General features: G+C 39.5%; 6 protein-coding genes across 7 annotated transcripts; 3 read left to right on the forward strand and 3 right to left on the reverse strand.

Annotated features, from left to right (window-relative positions):
- The first annotated feature begins 62 nt into the window (after positions 1 to 62).
- Positions 63 to 1,821, forward strand: LOC103402841 (uncharacterized). 2 transcript variants are annotated; one of them, XM_008341610.4, is made up of 6 exons: positions 63 to 199; positions 315 to 395; positions 483 to 741; positions 825 to 1,218; positions 1,306 to 1,387; positions 1,460 to 1,821. In XM_008341610.4, exons 3-6 carry the CDS (start codon positions 528 to 530, stop codon positions 1,652 to 1,654), a joined length of 885 nt encoding a protein of 294 aa, XP_008339832.3. In that variant the 5' UTR covers positions 63 to 199; positions 315 to 395; positions 483 to 527; the 3' UTR covers positions 1,655 to 1,821. The 2 variants fall into 2 exon arrangements, with proteins under 2 accessions (XP_008339832.3, XP_008339833.3); XM_008341611.4 differs by having other exon boundaries at positions 831 to 1,218.
- LOC103402840 (uncharacterized) lies at positions 1,811 to 3,893 on the reverse strand. The gene is made up of 2 exons (XM_008341609.4): positions 3,757 to 3,893; positions 1,811 to 2,949 (listed from the first exon to the last, which is right to left on the reverse strand). The coding sequence occupies exon 2, from the start codon at positions 2,946 to 2,948 to the stop codon at positions 2,160 to 2,162; it is 789 nt and encodes a 262-aa protein (XP_008339831.1). The 5' UTR covers position 2,949; positions 3,757 to 3,893; the 3' UTR covers positions 1,811 to 2,159.
- A 939-nt stretch (positions 3,894 to 4,832) lies between these two features.
- Positions 4,833 to 7,104, reverse strand: LOC103402839 (stress protein DDR48). Its single transcript, XM_008341608.4, has one exon. It carries the CDS (start codon positions 6,916 to 6,918, stop codon positions 5,197 to 5,199), a length of 1,722 nt encoding a protein of 573 aa, XP_008339830.3. The 5' UTR covers positions 6,919 to 7,104; the 3' UTR covers positions 4,833 to 5,196.
- A 625-nt stretch (positions 7,105 to 7,729) lies between these two features.
- On the reverse strand, positions 7,730 to 8,449 carry LOC139192772 (nodulin-related protein 2-like). Its single transcript, XM_070815439.1, has one exon. It carries the CDS (start codon positions 8,447 to 8,449, stop codon positions 7,730 to 7,732), a length of 720 nt encoding a protein of 239 aa, XP_070671540.1.
- Positions 8,450 to 10,197: 1,748 nt separating this feature from the next.
- On the forward strand, positions 10,198 to 14,055 carry LOC103403268 (uncharacterized). The gene is made up of 5 exons (XM_070815035.1): positions 10,198 to 11,148; positions 11,361 to 11,493; positions 11,763 to 11,887; positions 12,038 to 12,184; positions 13,702 to 14,055. Exons 1-5 carry the CDS (start codon positions 10,960 to 10,962, stop codon positions 13,834 to 13,836), a joined length of 729 nt encoding a protein of 242 aa, XP_070671136.1. The 5' UTR covers positions 10,198 to 10,959; the 3' UTR covers positions 13,837 to 14,055.
- A 1,687-nt stretch (positions 14,056 to 15,742) lies between these two features.
- Positions 15,743 to 17,094, forward strand: LOC103416637 (UDP-glycosyltransferase 708G1-like). The gene is made up of 2 exons (XM_008354869.3): positions 15,743 to 16,212; positions 16,353 to 17,094. The coding sequence occupies exons 1-2, from the start codon at positions 15,743 to 15,745 to the stop codon at positions 17,092 to 17,094; spliced, it is 1,212 nt and encodes a 403-aa protein (XP_008353091.3).
- Positions 17,095 to 19,895: the final 2,801 nt, after the last annotated feature.

Here is a 19,895-nt window from a genome sequence, read left to right on the forward strand (position 1 = left end):
AAGTAACCTCAAGCTTTCTTGCCAGCATTGCCCTAAAACTAGCCTATGAACTAGCTTTAAACAAGCATCTCTTCTCTAATCTTCTCATTCAAATATCCTTCAAATAAACACCAAACTATGAGCAACAAATCCTTAATTCACAGAGAAGAAAATTCGGGGCTCGTTTCTTCGGAAAGAATAGATTGATCAACCAAATAAGGTAATTCGCCCCTTAACCCCGAAAATATTCGACTTTGTTTCGATTATGTAATTATGATTACTATTTGTAACTAGAGGATCATATCCGTTTATATTTGACCAATCACTATTGTTAGGATGAGATTCTCCGGCACAGGACGAGAAGACTGAAGAGTCCGGCAGCGTCTACGACCTGCAGAAAACTTAGTTTTTCAAAGGTAATACATGGCTCTTTGTCTCTGCATAATATACAAATTTCTGGTTTGGAAACAACTTTTCTTAGTGGTTTAAGCTATTTCTTGCAGAGAAAAGGAAACCCGAACTGGTTCCGGAGACAGCTCTAAGCAAAAATGAGTCAAGACTACGATGCTAACAGAGCAATGGAGCATGCAACTGCGGTGGCAGCTGCTGCATTTGCCATTAAATCAACTGAAGATTCGGCCATCTCTGACAAGGAAATGGCGGGCAATGAGCGTAAACCAAATTTGGTGAGGATCACGAGCGGAAAGGAAGAAACGGCAATTTCAAAGCCGGAACCTGGAATATTTTCCAAAATATTCTCAGGTAAAAATATCTAATAACATTGTTAACGACCCTAAACACCGATTTTCCGGTTTTTAAGCCAGAACCAAGATTTTCTGTATTAGGTGCAGGTTCGAGGAAAAGTACTCCAGCACAAGAAGATCCAGATGGTAAGGTGCCAATAAGCATTGCCACAACCGGGAAGAGCCCAGAAAAGGCTGTCCTTCCTGACAGTATAAAACGTCAAACTGCACCACCGCCACCACCGCCGCCACCACCACCACCACGCCCCCTTCGACCCCCATCTATCAAGAGAACTCCAACTTTTGATGATAAACGGTCGAGCAGCGCTGGCGGTGTAAAACCTGAAACTGCAGCAGCAAAACCCAATTTGTCTGCCACTACGAAACCCGAAAGTCCTTGGGATGAAACCAAGAAGCCGACTTCAACAGGACCTGGAACAAGGAAAACACAAGCAGATATTTGGGAAGAAACCAAGATTGCTAGACTCAAAGCAAGGTAGCTACTCATCATCGGCGATCATTTTGCATAATTTATAGTTCAAACATTCTGTCACATTCAGGTTCTGACAGCCATTATTGTCAGGTATGAGAAGCAAAAGGCCACAATACTTGCATGGGAGAACAACAAGAAGACGAAATGCAGAAAACGTCTCGATAAAATAAAGGTTTTGCTTCATTTTATTTTCATATACAATCAAAATTAAGATCATGAACTAATAATCCACTTATTGGAACAGCAAGGTGAAGTAGCGGAAAAAAGAGAAAAAGCACTACGAAAGTTCAGCGCAGAGATGGAATATATCAAAGAGATTGCAGACGGAGCTAGGGCACAGGCAGCAGAGAGGCACAGAAATGGTGTCTTGAAGGTGAAACAAAAGGCAAATGAAATGAGAAGAACAGGGAAAGCTCCTACAACATGCTTCTGCTTCTAATTAGACCAATTACTCACCTACTTTCGAGTGTAAATATTTTTATCAAGATACTGTATTTTCACAGAGAGTCAATCACAATAAGATGGCAGTTCCACCGCATGGTTAGCTGCCCCATATTTAAAACGAGTATAAATAAAACACAAAGGAATTTCCCAATTACAAACAAACTAATAGACACTCATTTCATATGGTAAATTACACTTCAAAGTCGTATATTCATTTTCTCCGGATTTCAAATAAGCATGTATGTAATCCACTGCGATATATTTCAATACCTCATCTAAAATCACTTGAGAGCAATAATCTTGAGAGTACTCAAGCTTGGGCAGAAGGAAATCAGCTACTTCAAACAAATAATGATAGTTACAGTAGTGACAATCGTTTAGACACAGAAGTCGGAACTTACAAATTACCCAAGAAACTTCCCACTAAACTCTTGAAACTTCCACCATCATACGCACGAGATCTGAGAAGGATGTGGATAGCAAAGACTCAGGTTGATGGGTCACGAGGTTATCTCCTTTACCAGCCTCTCCAAAATAGGGTATGCAAAGTACAATAACAAGAACGATGGGATTGCAAAAACCACTGTGAGTAACAAGTAGATTGCCAAAACTATAGCACTGCCAGGTATTGCAAAAAATGCAATCACGAGAAATAATATGACTAATGGGAACTTGGATGTAATGTGAATGAAGCAATCCAAAGACTTGTGCAGGGAGAATAAATGCCGCTCCACACGGCCACCTCTATCATCACGGTTATACCTTGATAGTGAAGGACAACTAGAATGGTTCCTCCTCAGGTTACCATTGCCAGCTTGATTTCCTATAGCGAAACTTGCTCTTGGAGAACCAATTTGTTGGTTTTCCCCACTGATTGCAGGAACAAACTTTACCCTATCACCATTAAAGCTCTCAACCATCCACAGAAGGAAGAAATTCTTGCGAGGAAACTTTAGATTACCCTTATAAATCAGCCGCAAAGACAACAGGTAGCACCAAGGGCAAGAAATGAAGAATGGTATCTTAAACTTTTGAGAGGAAAACTTTACAGTGGCCCATTGAAGCCCCAAGACACAGTTTCTGCACAGGGTATGGCCGCACCATAAGACATGGGGCACATTCTCGACAATGTTGAAAGATTCCAGGCATATAGGGCATTCTAACCCTTCCTCTCGGCTTGAATTCGAGCAGACTTCATCATCCGAGGAGTCCAAGCATACCCGACTTGGCTCTGATGAGCTTCTTTTTAGTCCAATGCTTGTGATGGCATTTGAAGCAAAACCCCACATCCTAACAAACAAATCAGGCCGATACAAACGAAGGGGTTAAATGCTAAAACCCTAAAGAACATGCAACAGCATTCGGCCAAGAAACATGAATGTTCAAAAATCCTTTAAGTCCTGTCAACAACAAGCTAGTTTATAGAGAAATTCTAGGATAAACGACAACATAAAAGAAATATAGTTTGTATTTCCACAAATTTGATTATCCTTTTGCAATGTGAATAAGTAATTTATTCAACAAACATAGTATGAATTACAGCAAGCATGCATTGGAATCCCCAAAACAATAGACCAATCCAACACCAAAATGCCTTAACGACCAAAAATATGTCCGAATCGAGACACCGCAATTCTTTCACAATAGCCTTTTCACAGTAGAGTCCTTAATACACCAGTTCAACTGGACACCTTATAATTTGTTTAATCACTTTCCATATACTGGGGAACATGAAATCCTCTACCATTCTCTAAGCTTAACATTATAATTCTTAATTTCTGCACAATACAGCATAAGTTTACCAAAAATTACCCAAAAACCCCAATTAAGACGTCACAGTTGAATTATGATGGAGAAACCAAAGCGCTAGGATAGAACTACCCAACAAACAATTAAGCAAAATATGATTTGGGTCGCAAGGAATTTGAACGGTGACACCGTTGACAAGCGAAATTAACAAGCTTTTACAATCAACCGAACAAACAATCATCGCAATTCAACACCTCAATGCGGCAAATTTTTACGTAGATTCGAATCGATGATAAAATAAAATAAAAATTAAGACATAAAATGACGATTTGGAGGTCAAAATCTCACCTTTTAACGAGATTGACTGAAATTCCAAGGGGATTTGGAAAGCGGCAGATGATGAACGAGCGAGCAGCTCGGTTCCTCTGTATCTCCGATCGCCGTAGCTGCCTCGCGTGTTAAAAAATGGCAAAGATGCCGTGGAGAATGTAACGGTGTTAAAAATGCGGGTAGGTGCCAGGTGGCGAAGCCCGTGTCACAAGGATTCTGGTTAGCTCTTTTGTTGGGTGAAAAGAGATCATTTCCTAATCTCTTTCATCAAGGTCACCAGATTAAGTGATCCGGACTTTTGAAATTTTATTCAACGATAAAAAATTATTATAACTTTTAAATTATCAAAACAAATAGATCGTTTGATGAAATTTCAAAGGCCAGATCATTTGATCCGATGACCTTGATGTCCTTATTGGAAAACAAAAGCGCAAACAGAGTGGCCGTTGGCCAATAGGAGAATAACAAATTAAATATTTTTAGTGAAAAAGTAGATTAAATATTTTTTTTTAAACAAAAATAATAATTATTCAATGCTATTTGGTGTGTGTTCCCAAGAAAAATCAATGTTTTGTTGAGCAAACCTGATATAAGTATAGATGGGTTGGTTTGATGTGTCTAACTATCACCTAAATCTGATTAGATTATGTTTAGAGACACCAATTAGGCATTGGACATTGATTTTATTGACTTGGAACGAGGGAAGTTATTGAATCGAATAAGTTATGTATTGTCGATAAAACAAATGTGTATATTAGTTGGTTCTTGTTAATCAATTTAATTTCTTTTAGGTATCTGATTACGAATTACAATATAAAATTTATTATATTATATTATGCACGTATTACCTAACTCATAAAATTTAAGAAATAGTAACAATTCCAAGTAAATAAACATGTTTGTTAATATAGCAAAATATTTTTATCTTATGAGGAAGGATTAACTATGGGCCTCTTCTAATATTATAGAAAAAAATATTAATAAGATAATAATTGGATTATTTAACAAATTTAGAAATGAGATCTATGAAATATTTAAGGGATATTTAATATATTTACACAACAAAGATAAGTATTTCAAATTACAAAAATTAATTTATGCAAACACCACTTTACTTATTTAGCAAGAAATACAAATATACATACTGAAATACAGAGGGCTCCACACATAGGAAGGTAGGCCCAGGACCACAAGTCCATTCTAGCCCAAAACAAGCCGGAAAACAAAAAGAAGGCCCAAAGTAGCCCAAAATAGAATACAGAAAGTCAGAAACAAACTATGATCATCAACCCAAGAAAACGTTTGCTATACATTAATCGAATCATACTATACTTTGTGACAAGTATGCACTGCATGATTGACTTGCATTGTCACTTTAGTGGTATCTCAGTGTGTGTAAGTTTCTCGAAGTGAGCTTAATTAACTTCACGTAATTAGTGATTAATGATAATCATCAGATTAGCCCTTCCAGAAACCCTGAGCCATCTTCAGATAGCCCCCAACTCCACCACCACCATCCTCTTCACCGTCATCCTTTTTAGTGGGCTTCTTCGGGCCCCCACCGCTCTCATTTGAATCATTACTTTTCTTCTTCTTCTCCTCAGAAGCTGAAGAATGAGAAACAGAAGTTTTGGGGCCACCTCCCTCACCTTCTTGGCCGCCGCCACCATACTTGCGAAGCATATCCTCTGCCTTGCTGAGGTAACTCCCGATGCCTTCTTTGTCGTCGAAACCGCCGTACGCAGAGGCAGCACCTAGAATGGTACTGGCAGCCTTGCAAACCTCAGCTTTGTCGAACTTGTCCCCTTTATTAGCGCCCGCCACAATCTTCGCACTCGACATCACCTCCCCCATTGATGGCTTTTCACCTTTCTCCTTCGCTCCTCCCGCTTTCGCTTTCTCCGCCCCCACACCACCAACATGTTTCCCGTCAGTGCCCACTTTCCGCTCACGATGTTCACTCTGCTCATCCTTTTCATCCCCATAAGTTGACTTTGATGGTTTAGCAGCAACAGCTTTTTTCTCGGGGTATTGATCATCCTCCACATCCCCATCTTTTTCAGGTTTCGCGCCTTTGGCTGCTTTCCCGGCAGAACCCGAGCTAGGTTTTTTTTCGCGATGTTCCTGATCATCTTCATCTCCATAACCCTCAGAACCATAAGCTTGTTTCGCAGCGGCCTTTGGTTTGCCAGGTTTTCTTTGGCCATATTCATCCTGATCATCTTCGCCCCCATACTCTTCACTTGAACCGTAAGCCGCTTTCACAGCAGCTTTCGGCTTGTTGGGTTTCCTCTCGCCGTATTCATCTTCATCTTCCGTCGAACCGTAAGTCGCCGCCGCTTTCGCAACGGTTTTCGGCTTGTTGGATTTTCGCTCGCCGTATTCATCTTCATCTTCCGTTGAACCGTAAGCCGTTTTCGCAGCGGCTTTCGGCTTGTTGGGTTTTGTCTCGCCGTATTCATCTTCATCTTCCCTCGAACCGTAAGCCGCTTTCGCAGCGGCTTTCGGCTTGTTGGGTTTTCTCTCGCCGTATTCATCTTCATCTTCCGTCGAACCGTAAGCCGCTTTCGCAGAGGCTTTCGGCTTGTTGGGTTTTCTCTCGTCGTATTCATCTTCATCTTCCGTCGAACCGTAAGTCGCCGCCGCTTTCGCAACGGTTTTCGGCTTGTTGGATTTTCGCTCGCCGTATTCATCTTCATCTTCCGTTGAACCGTAAGCAGTTTTCGGAGCGGCTTTCGGCTTGTTGGGTTTTGTCTCGCCGTATTCATCTTCATCTTCCCTCGAACCGTAAGCCGCTTTCGCAGCGGCTTTCGGCTTATTGTGGTTTCTCTCGCCGTACTCATCTTCATCTTCCGTCGAACCGTAAGCTGCTTTCGCAGAGGCTTTCGGCTTGTTGGGTTTTCTCTCGTCATATTCATCTTCATCTTCCCTCGAACTGTAAGCTGCTGATGATTTCGGTTTGCTGGATTTTCTCTCACCATGTCGGTCTCGATCTTCTTCGTCGCCATACTCTTCGCGAGAACCGCCGTAAGCTGGTTTTATCTGGCGATGTTGGCTTTGGTCATCTTCGTCTACGTACCCTCCTCCAGCAGGTTTCGATTTGGTCATATTTCTCTGGCGGGGTTGACTATGAGCTCCTTCTTCCTCCTCGTAATCTTCAGAACCATGATGCCGATCCATTGATTAATTCAAAGAAAATGTAGCAGTGCCTTGTTAATTTTTCTGTAAGTGATGAGAAATTGAGTAGCTTGTTGGTGAATATATACGCATGCCTCTCTCGACTTTGTGAAGTACCCGTTTTCAACGGGTTATTCACAAGCAACTTCTATTTTGGGTGGTGTTAATTGATGGTTCAATTTTTTCTTATTCTTCAATTATCATAGATTGTAGAAAGCCAAATATTGGTTGGACACGGGTTTTCTCTCTCGACCACTCATTTCTGGAGAGAAACTTCGGTAGAGCAGAAAATCGGTAGAGCAGAAAATCAGCGTGTATGATCTCTCGCATTGAAATTTATACTTATGTTATGCATTAGAAGTTATACTTGCATGGAGCCGGATGGTACTTGAATACAGAGAATTTTTAATGCTACAATGTATTACAATGGTTGCATAACTTGCATTATTTGATTAAGCATGCGATGCCGTTCAGAGATTCTAGCATGTAACATAACTTGCATTGTTTCATTAGACGATTAGTGTCGCGTAGAGACTCTAACGTGTAACCGATGTGATCTCTCCGATCTTAAGATTTAGATACATCTACTGATCTACACACAAACACAGTTACTTCATTTTTTGGGAAAGAAATACATACACTGATACATATAAGGACTGGGTCCGAAACAGCACACCCCAAATCAAATGCAGACACTCAAACAAACTTTATCTAACATCATAATTAAGTAAACAACTTAAGCCAAATTAAGTGAAAGTTCCGGAGGAATAAGCATAATTAACGTTACTTAATTAGTGATTAATTATGACGATCATCACTTCTTCAAGAAACCCTGAGCAACCTTAAGGTAATCCCCAACCCCACCTGATCCACCCTCCTCCTCCTCATCCTCCTTTTTACTAGGTTTCTTCTTAGTCTCATGCTCTCCGCTCACCGGATAGTTCTCATCATCGTCTCTTCTCTCCTTCCCCATACTAGACTTAAAAGACTCAGAAGAGTTGTGACTTCCTCCTCCGCCGCTTTCACCGTCACCGCCGCTGCCGTACTTGCGGAGCATATCCTCGGCCTTACCAACATAACTCCCAAGTCCTTCTTTCTCGTCCAGCTTGCCATAGTGTGCGGCACCGCTTAAGATGTTACTAGCAGCCTCGGAAACCCTAGCTCTGTCGATATTTTCGTCGCCCCCTTTGTTCATCGAAGATTTGGCTGCTTCCGCCACAATCTTTGCACTCGACATCAGCTCACTCGTCGTCGGTGGCGCACGTCCCGGCTTGCCGTGGTGACCCTCCGTCGCGGACTTTCTCTCACCGCCGTACTGATCTTCCTGGTCTTTGTCCCCGTAACCTCCAGACCCGTGGCGACCCTCCGTGGCGGATTTTCTCTCGCCACCGTACTGATCTTCCTGGTCTTTGTCCCCGTAACCTCCAGACCCGTGGCGACCCTCCGTGGCGGATTTTCTCTCGCCACCGTATTGATCTTCCTGGTCTTTGTCCCCGTAACCTCCGGAAGAGAAAGCTGCTGAAAGCCGATCCATTAATGAGTGAAGAAAAGTAGAAGTGCTTTTGCTTGCGAGCAGGGTTTGCTAAAACGGGTTGAAGGTGATGATATTTAAACTGACTTGCTCTTGCTTTATGGGTGGATGGATGGATAATTAAAAATATTTATGATTGTCGGTAGGAAATAAATCTGTCGGCAAGAAATTTTTTTCAGTATGATCAGAATACGGATAATATACTGTATGCTATTATGTCGGAATAAATGTATTAAAAAATTAATAATTTAAAAAATAAAATAAATCATTATTTATATAAAAACACGTAATATACGATTTGTGTTATGATAACCACATGATTCTTGTGGCGAGGATTCTTGTGGCGGTGGCTGTTGCTGCTCACCGCGTTCAGATTTCGGTATCTTTATGGCATATTCGTGTTTCATCTTATCCTGTTTCGTATTAACATTTTGGGGAAGCGATCATTTGCGAATCTCATCCACTAAAACTCACGGATCAAGTGATTTGAGTTATTGAAATTTGATTTAATGGTTAAAATTATTATAACTTTTAAAATGAACATTTGTTTTTAGCTGTTTGATCAAATTTCAAGGATCAAGATCACTTAATCTACAGATTTTGATGGAAGAGATATGAAGATGATCTCTTTCTAACATTTTGGTCCCCTCCTAAACCCTATCTCACGTTGACACGTGGTAGGACACCGTGGTCCGGCTTGCTCCCTCTTCAAATTGACTTTGAAACTGCCAAGTGCCAAGCTTCTGCTTGAAAGGCATGGGAAGGATCCACGTATGCAATGGGCTCAGAGTTTGATATGTCTTGGGCTTCTTCGGCTTATACGTCAATGCCTGCCATGTCCAGGCTTCCTGCTTTAGCATTTATAGTTTTCTGGGCCTTCGATTTGGGACCAAAGAAAACTATGATTATTTTTTTAAGATAAGGAAACGTTATTTTTTAGAATGAGCTTTAGCGCAATCAGAGAGTTGCTTTTTTATGACGAAAAAGTCATTGATTCGAGACGTGAAATTGCAAAACAAAGATGAAACACGATACACGTTCCTCCATCGACGTTCCTAAAAGGATAAAGCTTATTAGCTTAAGAACTAGTTTGGGAGTGAGGTGCTTAAAAAAAAATACCCATGAAAAAAAATTGTAAGGGTTTTAGGTGTTTGGTAAACTGAAAAAAAAAAGGCTTATTTTGGAAGCTGCTGTGAGAATAAGCTAAAATCAAAGGAAAAAGCTGAAGCTGCTATTTGAAGCTTTGGAAAACTAGTTTTTTTTCAAAGCACACAGAGCTACGGTGCTTCTTTAATGAAAATACTCACTATTAGACTGTTTTTTTTCTTTCTAAAAGCACTTTTACAAAAAAGTTTACCAAACACTCTGCTGATTTATTTTACAGCCGCTTATTCTTACAGCACAACCGTTTATTCTCACAGCAGTTTTTTTTCAAAGAACAACAATACCAAACCAGCCCTAAGTCTTTATCGAATCGATATTTTCATTTTGGACAAATTTGACCAAAAACGAATAAATTAGAGAGGATTTCAATTTTCTTGTATCAATTAACAAATCTGTCAACTTTTGATTGAGGTTTGACGGCCGAGATTCATTTGAATGTTGTCATTCCAAGTTTCCATTCAATTAAGGGCAAAGGAGCATGGTGTTTCTATCTATAGATGACAACATCCTTTGATGTCGAAAAAATGACGACATCGTGTTGCATAAGGTCTTAATTTCTGCACACTGCACACTGCACCCTTATAAATTAGACAGCAACCTGGCAAATAACAAAAATAGCTAGATCTTCTTCTTCAACATTGCAAATTGATCCCGTTCATATAGCAGATGGTCACCCCAAAGGTGTGAAACTGAGAACACAAATGGTGTTGTCTGCGACAAACATTGTAAGCACTGCTTACGCATTTTGTGTTCTCAGGTCACCCCTTTGGGGCACCTTGCTTACATGCACTTTGTATTTGAGTTCAAGATATCGAATTCAATGATACAATTCGAGTTCGTGATCCATTTAGTTTTGGTTGTTTTTTCTATTTTGATACAAAAGTGAGACATTCAAACTCATAACTTTTGTCCAATATCATATGGAATTGATCTAATATTGTTTTTTTTGTAGGTAAAATCTAATGTGGTTTATATAATGCTGACACTCTAAAAATCTTATTGTGCATTTTAAATTTTTTTTATTTAGAATAAAAATTGATTTATAAGTGCACGATAAGATTTTGGAGTCCTGATAATAGATTTTTTTATTGATATATTGTTTTTATTTTTATTTATCTTGTTTAAGTTGGAACTGAGTCGGTTCGATTTTTTGTCAAAATAAAGAATTATACGGAAATTACTATTCGGTTTGATTTGGTTTTTGGTTCGGTTTAACATATATGACAAATTGGTACATCACTATGTCCATGCCACCGCTGACTGGAACGACCGTCACACTATCACCGGGAAGGACTGTAAAATCCCCAAAGCCCTAACTCCCATCTTGCTCCGTATAGTTCGCCGTGGACATGGAGATCGATCATCCAACGCCGTCCGAGCAGAAACTCAAAGCCGAAGATCTCTTCAAAGCCGCCGAGACCGGTGATTCTTTGGCGTTCAAATCTCTCCCAGTGAAACAGCTCGCCGAAGCTTTCTCTCTCAGGAACGAGGACGCCCGCTCCCTCCTCCACGTCGCTGTCTCTTCAGGTCGCTCCGAGGTCCGTTTTCTTCCACATTCCTCAATATCCTGTTTGGTTCCCAAGAAACTGTGGAGAAAATTGAGAAAATTTGAGGGTGCCCTCTGCTTTCTATTTGGTTTCTGTTTCAATTGAATATCGGTACTTTGAATTCGTTCTCATTTAGCTTCAATTGTAATTGTGAATGCTTTTCGCTACAAAGCTGATGAATTTGTGGCGTTTTGGGGACTCAGGTGGTGAAGCTGCTGATTGATGCTGATGAATCAACAAGTGTTATAAACAGCACGGATGAAGACGGATGGGCGCCGCTTCATTCTGCGGCCAGCATTGGGAATTCAGAAATAGTTGAGCTGTTGCTAAGCAAAGGTAAATTTGTCAGATTTCATTGCTATCTGCTTCATGTTGTTTGTATCACCGTTAACTAGGCAATGTAGTACATGTGGTGGGCGTAGTCACGTTGGCTAGAGCGGATGTGCTTCTCTATGCACCCAAGTTTCAAATCCCCCTCCTCGCTGTTTAATTGGGTTTAAAGTATTATTGAGTTTAAAGTAGAATATCGTGTGAAAAACAATGATAGTTACTTGAACATGGCTGATTGTGCTATTTCAATCTTCTGATTTTGTGGTTCTTAACAGTAGCTGATGTGAATTTAAAAAACAATGGCGGTCGATCTGCCCTTCATTATGCTGCCAGTAAGGGATGGTTTGAGGTTGCTCAGAGTTTGATCTCCCATGGGGCAAAGGTTAATCTGAAGGACAAGGTTTGTAACTTAACATAATGGTGTTTTATCTGGGGAATGGGAACCTTTAATTTAAGTATGTATCCAGTTTAATGAACATCGTGCACTGATGGAGTGTTTAGTTTATTTGTAATTGCTAAATTGTGATCATATGGTATGCATTGTGCTCAGGTTGGTTGCACCCCATTGCACCGGGCAGCTAGCACTGCAAAATCACAACTGTGTGAGCTTTTAATTGAGGAAGGGGCAGAGGTTGATGCTATTGATAGAGCTGGTCAGACTCCTCTTATGGGTGCGGTGATTTGCGATAACAAAGAGGTATGTTTCGGTGACTCTGAGAAAGAGATTCTTATTTTTGCCGAACACATGGAGATATTTGTTTGGTTGGTCAAGAATTACACCATGAATGCCACTTTTATTGCCCCTTTTGAGTCTGCTCTCTACACTCTCGTTTTAATACGCCAGTTGGGATTGAGCATTTCTGATTCGGATTAGAGCAATGAAATAAAGGTTGAGAAAGAGATTAGTCTTAGGAAATGCATGCTTGGTTGCAATTTACTGTGTTTCGTTCGGTCTTTGTTTGGCTAATATGGACTTGACTGTAATATGCGCCTTAAATTACTATCTTAACGGCTTGACAGCTCCATATCATATAATGCTTCTGCCTAATGGCAACTATTGTGAAGAAGGGCTTGAAGATCTTTGGTGTTTCTCCAATTGATTTTAAACACTGACCTTGATCCTGGCTTTTTAGAGCCCGTTGAATGAGTGCTTAACCTGTTCACTCTAGCTTGATGGCGTGTGATATATAATGCATGTTGCCTGTGGTGTTCAATTTCTTCTTCCAATTTCGTGGCATTCTTTTACATCTCTGTTTTTGTTATTGCTAGACAAATAGGCCTGTTGTAAACGGGAAGTAAATTAACTGTTGTGCTCAGTGATTTCTGCCTTCGGGTTAAGATAATGCAAAGGATAGAACAATGGTCAGTGTGTTGATGCTGTAGAGAAAATGATGAGAAATTCTGCAGAGGTTGCAATAGTTATTATGACCTGCATATATTGTTTCCCTCTTGGTTTGAACCATATTGTTGTATAGGTTTAGGTTATATATAATTTAGGGAGGTTTATTGAAAAAAGCTTCACCAAATTTGTTTGTGAACAAAAAAATCATCTAATAACTTTATTGATTGAAAAAGACTTAAAATTAATAAAAATAACTTGAAATTTAATGAAATGATAAAAAAATTAATATTAAAAAAACTTACACGCATTCCCGTGCATCTTGCCACATCCCTCCCCCTCATTTTTTCTCCCCATCACTCCATAGTGGGATATGTGTCATTACATAAATAGTGGGATTGTCATACAGGATGATATATCACGTGTCATTACATAAATAGTGAGATATGTATGTTAAAATGTTAATGACTTAAAAAATATAATTTTTCACTACTTGCATAAAAACACATGATGTACCATCCATGTTCCCGTCACAATTAAAAATTTCTCCCAAGGGAAGAGAGAGAGAAACGGATGGGGCATGGGTGAAGAGGAAACAAGGAGAGAGAAAGAAAGGAGAGAGTCTAATTTGTGTTTTGGTTAATATTTTATTATATTTTGTTCAATAAAGTTATTAGACGTTTTGATTAAGATTCAACATTTTGAAGTTATTTTCATTAGTTTCGTCATTGGTACGTGTTAACGGTGCACTTCTCAGTCATCAATTTAATACCAAGTTGACATGGGAAGAAGTTTGTATTAGCATCTAATTTTGTCAAACAGAAGGCATAATTCATAGTTTTTCTGAGATCTCCAATCATTTGTGTCGATGGCAGGTTTGTCTCCTTCTAATAAGGCACGGAGCGGACGTGGACGTGGAAGACAAGGAAGGATACACGGTGCTTGGTCGAGCTTCTAAAGAATTTAGACCACTTTTGATCGACGCTGCTAAGGCCATGATTGAAGGATGATTTTCTCGATTTGCTTTGTTTTTTGTGGAAGCAAACTGCACGAGTGATGTTTAAATAGCCACTCAGAAACAAAGAGGAAATAGGAATTTTGCGTGCTGTTTAACCAAAGGATTTCTTGCAGGCTATCGACAATTTCGGTTTCACTATTTCAGTATCCTCCCACATGTTGACCTACTCTCAGAAAAAAATGAAAATTTGAATGATTTATTTTTTGGTAAATTAACTCCCTAAAATATTTAAATCAATTTATTACCTCTCTTTTTTTTTTAACAAAAAAAATTTGATTAGGATTATCTCTCTAGTCCAGAGATTTTTGAGGTTTGGGGCGAAGCGAAAAAATGTGCCCTCACTTCATATAAAAAAATTATTTGTTTTTACACGTAAGATATTGATAAAATTATATTTAGAAAAGCACTTCAAACTCAGTAATTTAGAAACACATAAAAACTTATTTATTTTGTATCGAGATAAGGAAACCAAAAAACTTCAGACTTACAAGTAGATGGATTATGAGTTTTGTCTTCTATATGAACTTTTAAAGTTTTTTGTATAAATTGTGAGGTGTTTTTTCTTATTTACTAACCTCGTCAATATAAGACTAAAAAAAATAATGATATTTTCGAGTCTTTAGGGATATGTATATAAGTAATGAAAAGGCACCAAATTAAACCTTTGGATGACACGTCATATGATTTGCAAATTTGGTCTAAAAATTTAGTTTACGCATTACCCTTTGTTGAAGATTAGACTTGAATTGGAACTAATGTTTAAAAATAACAACCTACATAGTTACTAGCTAGTAATTAAAAATAAATTAATAACCAAACAAAAATTCGTAAAAATTGAAAAAAAAAAAGCATGCCCATAGCATTTCAAACTTATGACCTCTCATTAATTTTAAATACAAAAATCTTTGTTTCTAATTAAACTTCTAATCATTTAGTCAAATTTTATAAATTTATATTGTTATGAAAAGAAATTTGTAAAAATTTAAATTTAAATAAGCACACATGGTGTTTTGAACCCAAGACATCCTCATTAATTTCAAACAAAAAAATTACTGGTTCTAGTTAAATTTCTTTGTTGTTAAACCAAATTTTATAAATTTATACTCTTATGAAAACGTATATAAATATGTCACACTAATAATTTGGGAGCCCCTAATTTTTTTGGGCCCTGGACGGTCGCCTTGCCCGCACTGGGCCTATGCCGACCCTGTCCTATCACCATTCCTTTCTGTTTCCTCTTCTCACTAACCACATCATTTGGTTTACAAAATTTAGTTTAAAAAATTCGGTCTTATATCCGATTGGTGACACACCAATTATCTCTCAATTTTAGATTTGAAAAAGTTAATTTGCTTTGCCGTTGGATTTGAGATTAAGAAGACGAATTTATCCTCAAATTCGACGGCAAAGTAGATGAATTTCTTCAAATCTCATGATAAGGGTTAATTGGCTGATTTTAAATAGTTAAGGAGGTTAATGCATCCAAAAAGGATAATGTTATAGATACTGAATTTGTAAGGATAATGTTAATAAGACTAAATTTGTAAATTAAATGATGTGTTACCAATAAAAAATAAGCTCGTTAATCAACACTTAAATAATAATCTAATTATCAGCAACCACATTATTTGATTTACAAAATTTAGTTTAAAAATTCGGTCTTATATTCTATTCGTGACAAATAATTTGGTTTTGCAAAAATTTGGTCTCTCCGTATAATTTAATGCTAATTTCACAATTTTGACCCCACAAAATTGACCTCTACGGTGTGATACCCTTTGGCATTTTTCTCAATTCAGTCATGATTTAATGCAAGCTTCAGTGCTTCACAAGGTGGCCTCTCCACACTCAAAGCTCTCTGTTTTAACGACCACCATTGCCACCACCTCCCTCCCAAGATGGCAGCAGACTCCGGCAGCCTTCTCCAAACCCCCGAAACTCATGTCGTTCTTTTACCCAGCTCCCAGATGGGGCACTTGACACCCATGCCACGACTTGCCGCCTTATTACTTGCCCAGAACTACTGCCCACTGAGGCTCACCCTCATCACCGCCCACCCCACCGTCTCCCTCGCCGAGTCAGCTCTCATCTCCCGCTTCCTCTCAGCTTACCACGACCGAGTTACTCACCTCCAGTTCCATCCTTTTTCTATAGACCCTTCCACCGTGAATTCCACCGACCCGTTTTGGATCCAGTTTGAAGTCATCCGCTGCTCCGCTCACCTCCTAACTCCTTTGCTTTCCACTCTCTCTCCTCCTGCCTCCGCCCTCATCTACGACATCAGTTTACTCTCCCCCGTCCTCCCCGTCATCCAAACCCTCCCTTATCATCTTCCTGCCTACACCATCATCCCCTCCAACACCAGAATGTACTCTCTCTTGTCATCTCTTTTCACAAATTTGCTTCCTCCATAGCCCAACTCAACGATGACGATGTTCTTCCCATCCCCGGCATTAATCCGCCATTACGCAAATCAACGATTCCTCCATTGCTCTGCGTTCCCAACAGCCTCTTTTCCAATATCTTCATAGAGGACGGTCCGAATCTCCAGAAACTAGCTGGAGTTCTGATTTTCACGTTTGAAGCGCTGGAAGCAGAGGGGCCGGAGGCGATCAGCGGCGGGTCGCCTCCAGTTTTCTCTGTCGGGCCTTTCGTACCCTGCGAATTTGAGAAGCTGCCTGCACATGGGGATGGTGATCAATGCGGCGGTGATCCAGGGCAACCGCAACCGTTTGAGTGGCTTAATGAACAGCCTGATGGGTCGGTGGTGTATGTGGCCTTCGGAAGCAAGACAGCTCTGTCAAGTGAGCACATCAGAGAGGTAGGAGATGGCTTGGAGAAAAGCAGGTTCAGGTTCTTGTGTGTGGTGAAGGAGAAGATGGTTGACAGTGAAGAGGAAGGAGGAGAGGGTAATTTGGTAAGAATAGAGGGGAGGGGGCTGGTGGTGAGAAGGTGGGCGGAGCAAGGGGAAATCTTGGGGCATAGAGCAGTGGGCGGGTTTTTGAGCCACAGCGGGTGGAACTCGGTGGTTGAGGCGGCGTGGCACGGCGTTAGGGACCTTGCATGGCCGCAGAACGGGGACCAAAAGGTGGTTGCAGAGGTGGCTGAGATATGTGGGCTCGGAATTTGGGAGAAATCATGGCTTTGGAGTGGCGACCGTGAGAAGAAGTTGGTTAAGGGAGATGAGATTGCTGTGAAGATTAAGGAATTGATGGACAGTGATAGCTGCGAGGATCGGAGAAGCGGCTAAGAAAGCTGCCAGAGCCGGTGGTGCAAGGGAGGAGACGCTGAAGAGACTCGTTGAGGAGTGGAGGAAGAAGGAGGTTTAGTGACTGAAGTTGAATTTATGCATGTATGGCCGGTTTGAGTTTAATCCAAATGTTGCAGGCTTGCAGCTGGTTGGCAGACTTTTTTATGTTTTTGTGTGTTTCTCTAGTTTTGGTAATAAAAGCGTAGCCAAATTTGTGTGTGACCATTTAGTATGTAACAAGTCTATGACTCTAAAATGGTGAGAAAATAGTGTGGAAGATGTTATGCACAATGTTTTACTTTGTTGTCCATTCATAACCACTGTTTGAGATTTTTTCAATATGGTTAATATCTTTGTGAAAATATCAGAAAAAATCAGAGACAAATATGGAAACTTAATCCATTATTGAAGAAATTCTTAAATTTTAGCTAAAATCGACAAGTTTCCTCGATATTTTTGACATATTAGGTAAATATCGGAAAAACTTTTATATTTTGTTTAAACCAGTGTTTGACATTCTCTAAAGTTTTATTTAAATTTTCATGTTTTTGAACAAATTGTCATAATTTTCATTGAAAACAGCCGATATCGATGTATTCTTTGACATTTCACAAATTTAAATATCAATAATTCTACTAATACATGTAGATGCAAATTTCCGCCTTCTTATTCTTGGATAAAATTGCACCTACAAAACAATTAACACCTTAGGTCAAGGCTAAGAACCTCACGCGCTCACGATGATTGGGGGGAGGGGGGCTTTGGCCGAAGAACCTTCAATGTCAAAGTTAGAATTTGAGGGAAAAGTGTTTAGAGAAATTTGGAGAATTTAGCAAGAGAGTTGGACTTGGGTTTTTGGAGAAATGAGGTGGTATTTATAGGGGTGTGGCCATAGTGCCCCCTACCTATGACTCTGTGCCATCTCCTTCCCCCAAAGTAAAGCGCCTAACCTCTGAAACCTTCGTTACCGTCGGCCTCTTTGCTCCGGCTTGAGGTCGGCAGCAACCTAGCCCTCCCCTCCTCGTCCTCCTCTATCTTCTTCGTCCGTCCACTCTATATTTTCATCCTTTTCGTCTATCCCTTCTAGTTTTCGCCCTTATTCCTCTTCCTTTTTCTTCACCCTTGTTTCCTTTCTTTCTCCCTATCTTGCCCTCTCTGTCCTCCCAATTTCCCCATCTCCCCTTTCTCTTCCAGCTCCACCTCTCCAAGCCACCATGGTTGGAGATTTAGTTTATCTATTTATGCTTTTAGCTTTCGTTTGCTTTCTGTCTAAGCATTTTGTGTCTTAGGTTGCTCTGAGCTTGGTCTCAGTATTACCTGAGTTTATCTCAGATCTATTTTATTTACCTTGTTCCTCTCCAATCATCGCTCCTCATTGTGAATCTCCTACCATCTACCCTTGCTGCTTCGCGGAATTTAAAGTGCTTTTTGCACTATTTGGTAGGATTATGGGAGCGCTTCCAACACGAGTAGCTTACCTACCCCGATTTTCCGTTCATCATTTTAATTATTTGGCCCTTTTTCCAGGTGGTGGTGACATATCTGTGGTGGCGATGCGGTTGTGTTGGTGGAGGTGGCTGTCTATGGTTTTTGATTTGGTTGCTGTTATAGGTTACTCACTTTGGTTGCAATCAATTATGAAATTAATTAATTAATTAGAAAATTAATCAATTAATTTAGGTAATTAATGAATAAATATTTTGGAGGTTACCTTGTGAGGATGATTTGATGAGGATTGATGAAATAGGTTTTGAATAAATACCTATTTTGATTACTTTTGACTTTGATTGAGTTGTGATTGTCCGCTGCTCGCGCGTGGGAGTTTCGGTGCGTCTCGAGGGTAATTTTGTCTTTTTAACTCAAGAATCCACATGTCGCCTCTATATTTTTCTTGATTATTTTTTGCTCCACAATACCGATATTTAGCATTGATTATAATACGTGAGCAACCCATAAACGTGTTAGTTTTTTTACGATATTTGGTTTGATGGTAGCAATAGTCAATTATATGCTTCAATTCGTAAGTTACATGGGACCTGAGAAAAACTTGCTTACATCGCTCCCGAGTGAAACTAATATCTCACATCCAAGAAGACCACATAATAATGTCAATAATTTCTCAATAATGTATCATGTTATAAAATAGGGAACTTTAATAAAAAACTCTCATTACTGTTTATTTTAAAGAAAAACTACATTTTTATATTAAAAAGTCAATTATGATACTATTCACATTACCCTTTATTATGTCGATTTTATTAGATTTCTTTATAAAATATGGATCGCCCATGCAGGTCACAAACCTGCGTTTTCGCACATGGGAATTTTGAGTGGGAGCAGCACATCTTGGCTGGCAGCAAGCACCATCTTTTGGCTTCATTCCCAAATTGTGTTTATAAAAGAAATGGGAAGGAGGACACAACAGACGGCAGAGAGAAAGAGAAAGGAAGAGAGAAAAAATAGGAAGAAGAATATAAAGAAAATAGTGAGAGTTATCATGTACTTTTATTATTCTCGATCATAAATAAATGTTCAACCAGCTCATTGAGAATTGGAAGAAGCAACATGCATGAGGCATGTCTTGGCAAGCTTTCTCTGTTTTCTCAGTCTGGTTTCTGTTTCAGTAATAAATAAAGGCAAAGCAATTTTCTTATGAAAATGATGTGTCCACAATATTAAATTTTCACGTGAATCATTCATATTCTTAATCATCATTTAAATATCACAACTAAGCAGGTATCGAAGTGGACTTTGGTATAGCTACAAGCATCCTCTAGTAAATAATATATATACGTAATATA

This window comes from Malus domestica, chromosome 16, assembly GCF_042453785.1.
Source record: "Malus domestica chromosome 16, GDT2T_hap1".
Taxonomy (NCBI): Eukaryota; Viridiplantae; Streptophyta; class Magnoliopsida; order Rosales; family Rosaceae; genus Malus; species Malus domestica.

Coding starts and splice junctions, on each gene's coding strand:
- LOC103402840 (XM_008341609.4), bottom strand. CDS start 2,948: ATGTGGGGTTTTGCTTCAAATGCCATCACAAGCATTGGACTAAAAAGA.
- LOC103402839 (XM_008341608.4), bottom strand. CDS start 6,918: ATGGATCGGCATCATGGTTCTGAAGATTACGAGGAGGAAGAAGGAGCT.
- LOC103403268 (XM_070815035.1), top strand. CDS start 10,960: ATGGAGATCGATCATCCAACGCCGTCCGAGCAGAAACTCAAAGCCGAA. Junction 11,494..11,762: donor TGAGCTGTTGCTAAGCAAAG/GTAAATTTGTCA, acceptor GGTTCTTAACAG/TAGCTGATGTGAATTTAAAA. Junction 12,185..13,701: donor TGATTTGCGATAACAAAGAG/GTATGTTTCGGT, acceptor TGTCGATGGCAG/GTTTGTCTCCTTCTAATAAG.
- LOC139192772 (XM_070815439.1), bottom strand. CDS start 8,449: ATGGATCGGCTTTCAGCAGCTTTCTCTTCCGGAGGTTACGGGGACAAA.
- LOC103416637 (XM_008354869.3), top strand. CDS start 15,743: ATGGCAGCAGACTCCGGCAGCCTTCTCCAAACCCCCGAAACTCATGTC. Junction 16,213..16,352: donor ATCCCCTCCAACACCAGAAT/GTACTCTCTCTT, acceptor CGTTCCCAACAG/CCTCTTTTCCAATATCTTCA.
- LOC103402841 (XM_008341610.4), top strand. CDS start 528: ATGAGTCAAGACTACGATGCTAACAGAGCAATGGAGCATGCAACTGCG. Junction 742..824: donor ATTTTCCAAAATATTCTCAG/GTAAAAATATCT, acceptor TTTCTGTATTAG/GTGCAGGTTCGAGGAAAAGT. Junction 1,388..1,459: donor AACGTCTCGATAAAATAAAG/GTTTTGCTTCAT, acceptor TTATTGGAACAG/CAAGGTGAAGTAGCGGAAAA.